This window comes from Hippopotamus amphibius, chromosome 7 (assembly GCF_030028045.1).
Source record: "Hippopotamus amphibius kiboko isolate mHipAmp2 chromosome 7, mHipAmp2.hap2, whole genome shotgun sequence".
NCBI lineage: Eukaryota > Metazoa > Chordata > Mammalia > Artiodactyla > Hippopotamidae > Hippopotamus > Hippopotamus amphibius.
In genome coordinates this window covers 61985993-61993578 of record NC_080192.1, presented here as the reverse complement: position 1 = coordinate 61993578, position 7586 = coordinate 61985993, and the positions used below count along the sequence as shown (strand labels likewise).

Genomic DNA, 7586 nt, shown 5'->3' with positions numbered 1-7586 from the left:
AAAAAACAAAACCAAAGCAAAGTGCCAACTAAAGACTGATGAAAAGAAACAAAACAAACTGATAAAATGATAAAAAAGAAAAAGAAAATAAAACTTAAAAAAGATAAATGGGAAAGAAAGAACAACAGAAGAGCAACATAGAAATGAAAATACATAAAAAATTTAAAAAGGGAAGAATAGAAAAAGAAAAAAGAAGAAAACAAAGAATAAAAAAAATGACAAACAAAACCTTAGAGAAATGTTGAAAATAAAATCAAACCAACAAAAAAGAAACAAAGACCAAATATAACAATGAGCAAGTGTACAACCAGATAAACTGAATAAGCCCAAAATGAAATCAAACAATTTGAATTAGGACTAAGATAAAGACAAAACCTAAAAACAAAAACAAGGCAGTATGTCACCTGAAGAATAAAGCAAGGAAACAGAACAGACCAATAATGATTAAAAATAAAATGAGATAAAATAAAATAAAATGGGATAAAACACAGAACAACACAAAAGTGAAGTATAAATGGAAACATAAAAAGGTAAAGAAGAAAATATAAAATATATTAAAGAAAGAGAAGGAAAAAAGATAGGGGAATAGAACACAGCACAACAGAAAAACCAACTAGAAGTAGAAATATATAAAAAAATATATAAATATAAAAATAGAATAGAGAATATGTTATAAAACATGAAGATCCCATAAGATTAACATAGTAATAAAAAAAAGTCCTGAACCAACAACAGAATGAATCAAAACAGCAGAATTAATAATATTAATAATTCTGTTTCCTTGGGGTCTCAGGTATAAATGTCCTTGTACATGTCTTGAGCCACAGACCACCTTCACTTCCCCAAGAGTCCTTCCTCTGCCTCTAGGTTGGACTCTGGAACTGCCATGAGCCCTACAGGATGCACTTAGGCTCTAATCTGGCCCAGTTCCTGTATGTGATGGCTTCATAAAATGGCTAACAAAAGATCAAGTTCAAGAGAAATTAATTGAATGGCTCTAAATAAACATGAGTAGGATTTCAATTTTTATGACTTTTGTCTAAATTATTATTGGCTTTTTCCATCTTTTTTTTTTTTTCTTTTTTGCAATATGAGGAATGCTTTCCTTTTAAGTTAGCTATGATTGACAGCAATTTGCTAAATTATACCTTTGTAAGCAGAATTGAAACATATATCTCTTTTCTTCCTACCTGATCCCTCTAGAATTTGGACTCAGTGAGTATTCTTATTTTCATGGTAATATTGTTATTTACACAAGTTTACAAAGAATCTGTTCTCCTTGTAAAAGGACACAACTGGAAACATTGGTTATATTACCAAAGCTTTGACTGAAGAGTCATATTTGATAATTTGTGTAGACTCAGAAATGACCAGAGAGCTTTGAGGAGCTAAGATTGGCTTTATGGAGCCATAAAGTCCCTTTGGAAAATAGCTTGGTAACTTGCTTAGAGGAATCCCTACAGCTTTATAATGTAAGTAAATTTCCTGGCAGGTACACAAACCTCAGGATATTTGGGGACCTCAAAAAGAGAGGAATTCACCCAAATCTACAGGTATTGTTGATGAATCTGACGGGAAGACCTTGGCATGGCTTCTTGGCCTCAAGGATCATTTATGATTTCAATCTGGAAATTCCTTAAGAAAAGTTCCAGCAGGGCTTCCCTGGTGGCACAGTTGTTAAGAATCTACCTGCCAATGTAGGGGACATGAGTTTGATCCCTAAGTTGGGAAGATCCCACATGCCTTAGATCAACTAAGCCCATATGCCACAATTACTGAGCCTGTGCTATAGAGCCTGTGAGCCACAACTACTGCACCCACATGCCAAAACTGTTGAAGCCTGCATGCCGAGAGCCTGTGATCCATAACAAGAGTAGCTACCACAATGAGAAACCCATGCACAACAAAGAGTAGCCCCTGCTTGCCACAACTAGAGAAAGCCCATGTCAGTAACAAAACCCAGTGTAGCTGAATATGAATAAATAAATAATAAAATAAATCTTTAAAAAAAGAAAAAAAATTTCCAGCAAAGCAGATTTAAAAGAGCCTATGTGGTCAATTGCTATTAATAATAAACTTTTGTAAATAATCAGGCCAAGTTTACTGATTCTCAACTTATTTTGAAAACAAATTAGTCTTAATTGGGTTACCTTTGGTAGAATTGAGGGTGATTTTAGGGAGGAAAAAGTTGTGTTTCTGTAGAAACTATAACACAGAGTTATGGATATTAGACTATTATTCTGTTAATTGTGAAGTTTTGTTTTTCCATCAACTGGACTGAATCTTGAATTCTAATTTTCTCAAATTTTGGCTCTAGCTCTTCCAACTAATTTTTCTTTTAACTCAGAATCATTGAGAACAAAAGCTTCACTTTTCCTGAAGACTTGCAAACTTTTAAAAATTATTTTTTAGTGCATTTTTATTTTTTATTAATCTATTTTATATGTATTAGCATATATATATCAACCCCAACCTCCCAATTCATCCCACACCTCCCACTTTCCCCTCTTGGTGTCTATGCATTTTTTTCTCTACATTTGTCTCTATTTCTGCCTTGCAACCCAGTTCATCTATACCATTTTTCTAGATTCCACATACGTGTGTTAATATATGATATTGTCTTTCCCTTTCTGACTTACTTCACTTTGTATGACAGTCTCTAGGTCCATCCATGTCTCTACAAATGATCCAATTTCATTCTTTTTTATGGCTTAGTAATATTCCATTGTATATATGTACCACATGTCCTTTATCTATTTGTCTGTCAATGGACATTAGGTTGCTTCCTAGGTCATTGCTATTGTAAATAGTGCTGCAATGAACATCAGGATACATTTTGGTGTATCTTTTTGAATTATGGTTTTCTCTGGGTATATGCCCAGTAATGGGATTGCTGGGTCATATGGTAATTCTATTTTTAGTTTTTTAACGAAACTCTATACTCCACAGTATAGAGTTCTCCATAGTGGTATATCAATTTACATTCCACCAGCAGTGCAAGACGATCCCTTTTCTCCACACTCTCTCAGCATTTATTTTTTGTAGATTTTCTGATGATGCCCATTCTAACCATTGTGAAGTGGTACTTCACTGCAGTTTTGATTTGCATCGCTCTAATAATTAGTGATGTTGAGCATCTTTTCATGTGCCTCTTGGTCATCTGTATGTCTTCTTTGGAGAAATGTCTATTTAGGTCTTCCACCAGTTTTTTGATTGGGTTGTTTGCTTTTTTTTTCTATTGAGCCTCATGAGCTGTTTATATATTTTGGATACATGCAAATTTAAAATGAACAACTCGATATAAACTTAAGAGAGATCACCTCAATAAGCCATATTCAGATAATCTTCATGGCTGTTTCTGTTTAAGGCACTCAGAAAGTTTAACTTAACACCAAATGACATCATCAGAGACACTTCAAACTGCAAAAGATGCTCCAACACTGACATCTTGAAATCTTCTCTATTAAGAGCTCTCAGGACTCAGACACTGGGTTTGTAATTTTCTCCAGTCATTAACCTTTGTTTTTCTTTTTGTGTCCATAGAAATACCCGTTATTAAATATCTGATTGCTTGGGGAAAAAAGTGTTGAACTTTCTTCTGATACACAGATAAGTTATTTTGGATCTGATTACTTCTTTCTAAGCATATTTCAACTATATGATGAAATGTCCAGAGCAGTCTTTAGTCTGAGGCTAATTTACCCCCATTACTAAGATGATAATCTGAGCATTCTTCATTATGTCTCATAATTATTAATTCATTTTACTCTCGTTATGGGAGCTCTAAATCTTTCCATCAAATGTTAGTTTCAGGAAATTTTTACATATTGCTTTCTAGTGGTTGTGTCTCCAACATGCACAGTGAGTATAATCAGCTAAAGGACACAGCTGCAGATGTTTGTCCCTCTTCTGTGTGTCTCTCCTCTATAAGGTATTTTGACCTGCAAATTCTAGCTATCTTTATAATATTTAGCTCTTTGTCTTTGAATTAATCCAGCTTTCTAATTGTTAAGATGGAGGATTATTTCAGTCCCAGTTACTCAATCAAGACAAAAGTAGAATTTGGTTTTTAATATGTAAATGAACAAATAAATGACCCATCTCTAGGCTATTTTGTCAGGAGTTGTAATTCTGATGTATTAGTGAAAACAGGGTATAACAGACACAACCATTACGTGTTGAATGCTGCCTAATCCTTTTCTTCACAAGTATAATTGAGTAATGGAAAATCCTTATAATTTTTGTTTTACATTTTTCAAAACATGGGTCAATAGTGTAATGCCTAATTATTAATTCAATAGATGCCAGGAATATGTTTAATAAAATCCACCAGCATTTCCAATCAAATATCTTAGATAAATAGGAATAATTTACACAAAGGATAAAGATCACATTTAACAGTACAACTTCCTACTAAATGATAGAACACTAAAGACATTGAATGAATTCATAACTAGTAGATAATAGTAAATACACATGACATAAAATATATGAATATAGTTACCAAAAATTATAAATTAGACTTGATTCATGGCAAACATAGCAACCCTCTTGGGTAGGAATTATGTCAACTAAAAATTTTCATTTCCATAAATTTTCCATATACTGAATATATTTGCAATAAAAAACCAATGGTATTTTTTGTGTGATTTTACAAAGAATTCTAAAATTTATTTGGAAGAATAATTTTAAACATAAATTTTAGAAGTCTTAAAGAAGAACATGCACATTTAGGAAAATCTTCAATCATATATTTGAAGAAATGAATGATTTGGTACATTTAAAATAGTGTTTCTACTAGAAATTCTAGAAACTGGTCAAAGTATTTTAAAGATTAAGAGTGGCATTTCACATCAAGTATAAGATTATTATTATGCTCTACAGAAGACTGTCTAACAGCTTGGGAGAAAGTAAGAAGACTAACTCATGCCATACGTAGTAGTTTCCTAGGGTTGATATAAGTTACTACAGACTTTGAGCATTAAAATAACAGAAATTTATTTTGTCACAGTCTGGTAGCTAAAAATCTGAAATCAAGTTATTAGTAGGGCTACACTCCTTCTGCATGTCCTAGGCATAAGTTCTTCCTTTTATCTTCCGACTTCTTGTAGCTCTAGCCATTCCATGGCTTGTGGCATCATCACGCCAATCTCTACGTCCTCTTTTCTTTTTAAAGGGACATCAGTCATTGGACTTAGGGCCCATTCTAAATCAAGGATGATTTAATCTTAAGATCTGTAACTAATTACATATACAAAGAACCCAATTCCATATGAGATCACATTCTGATACTTTTTAACCTAGTACATTATATCTTTTTTCATTTTTTTGGATATAATTGCTATATCCAACTATAAATATAGTTGCTTTACAACATTGTATTAGTTTATAATGTACAGCAAAGTGAATCAGGTATATGTAAATGGATTTTCTTCCCATTTAGGTCTCCACCGAGCATTGAGTAAAGTTCCCTGTGCTACACAGTAGGTTCTCATTAGTTATCTATTTTTACATAGTATCAATAGTATATATATATATATATATATATATATATATATGTCAATTACAATCTCCCAATTCATCCCACCCTACCTCTTCCCCCTTGGTATCATAGGTCTGTTCTCTAGGTCTGTGTCTCTATTTCTGCTTTGTAAATAAAATCGCCTATACCAAATTTTTAAGGAAACCATGGACAAGACAAAAAGACAACCCTCAGAATGGGAGAAAATATGTGTAAATGAAGAAACTGACAAAGGATTAATCCTCAAAATATACAAACAGCTCATGCAGCTCAATATCAAAAAAACCAACAGCCCAATCAAAAACTGGGTGGGAGGCCTAAATAGACACTTCTCTAAAGAAGACATACAGATGGCCAACAAACACATGAAAAGATGCTCAGTGTCACTAATTATTAGAGAAATGCAAATCACAATTACAGTAAGATATCACCTCACACCCATCAGAATGGCCATCATCAAAAGATCTGCAAACAATAATTGCTGGAGAGGCTGTGGAGAATAGGAAACCCTCCTACACTGCTGGTGGGAATGTAAATTAATACAGCCACTATGGAGAACAGTATGGAGATTCCTTAAAAAACTAAAAATAGAGTTACCATATGACCCAGCAATCCCACTACTACACATACAACCAGAGAAAACCATAATTCAAAAAGACACATGCATTCCATTGTTCATTACAGCAGTATTCACAATAGCCAGAACATGAAAGCTACCTAAATGTCTATCAACAGAGGAATGGATAAAGAAAATGTGGTACCTAGCCCAGCCTCCGTGGCCACAGGAGCGGGTGGGGCATCCCCGGTGGGATGGTTCCACGGTACCAGATGGATGTGTTGTATTTTGCAAAAAGTGCTGAAATAACAGGAATTCGCTCAGAGACCATTTCTGGGCCACAAGAAATAAAAGCATTGCAGCTCTGGAATGTGATAGAAACCCGCCATCCTGGATTGGCTGATGTCAGAAATCAAGTGATATTAGCTGTTCATCAAGAGTATGTCGAGCTTGGAGATAAGCTCCTCCTGCTTCAGTCAGGAGACTAAACTGCCATTACCCCGCCCCCCCATTAGTGGAGGGAAGTGCTTTTGAGCCACCTGGGAAAAATATAAATGAAGTTGAAGAGAAATCTAAAGACATAATAAAATTCACATCTGAGAAACTCAGTAGATGAAGTCTCACAGCTGGTGATTTCTCCACTCTGTGGTTCAATATCCCTGTTTGTAGGGACTACAAGGAATAACTTTGAAGGGAAAAAAGTCATTAGCTTAGAGTTTGAAGCATATCTACCAATGGCAGAAAAAAATGAAGTCAGAAAAATTTGTAGTGACATTAGGCAGAAATGGCCAGTCAAACACATAGCAGTGTTCCATTGACTTGGCTTAGTTCCAGTGTCAGAAGCAAGCATTATCATTGCTGTGTCTTCAGCTCACAGGGATGCACCCCTCGAAGCTGTGAGCTATGCCATTGATACTTTAAAAGCCAAGGTACCCATATGGAAAAAGGAAAATATATGAAGAGTCATCATCATCTTGTAAAAGAAACAAAGAATGCTTTTGGGCAACTGATGATTAAACCACTGAGATTTTTAGAGTCCTAAAATTTAAAACTTGGTAAATTCTTATCTTTGATCACATTTTGATTTTTCTTCCCCAGAAGATAGTTTATGAAAAATAGTCTTAACATATGTTACAGCAGTGGAACAGAAGAGAGGAAAAAGCAAAATAAATGAGTGTTTAGGAGGAGGGCTTGTATGGGAACTAGAGATAGAGGAAAGAAAGGCTTTAGGAAAAAAATGGAAGAATAATTTGTGTGAGGAAAGATGTCTGTGGTAGACATACTATTCTGTGACTAAGTTCTAATTGTGACTTGACTCACACTGAGGTGTGGCCCCTCCTCAGTGACCATCTCCGAGGCTGCCCACAAGCCCTTGCCCCTATGCCCACTGATACCATTGTTGTCAGGGATGCATTTTGGCAATGTTGGCAGAACTGGAAGGTATAAAAAGTCCTTATCAGATACTCTTGATAATGATATATTTTTAGAATTTATATATTTTAAAAATAA

At 34.4% G+C, this 7586-nt stretch overlaps 1 protein-coding gene across 1 annotated transcript; it reads left to right on the top strand.

Annotated features, from left to right (window-relative positions):
• The first annotated feature begins 6331 nt into the window (after positions 1-6331).
• On the top strand, positions 6332-6565 carry LOC130857706 (molybdopterin synthase sulfur carrier subunit-like). The gene has a single exon (XM_057743408.1). It carries the CDS (start codon positions 6332-6334, stop codon positions 6563-6565), a length of 234 nt encoding a protein of 77 aa, XP_057599391.1.
• Positions 6566-7586: the final 1021 nt, after the last annotated feature.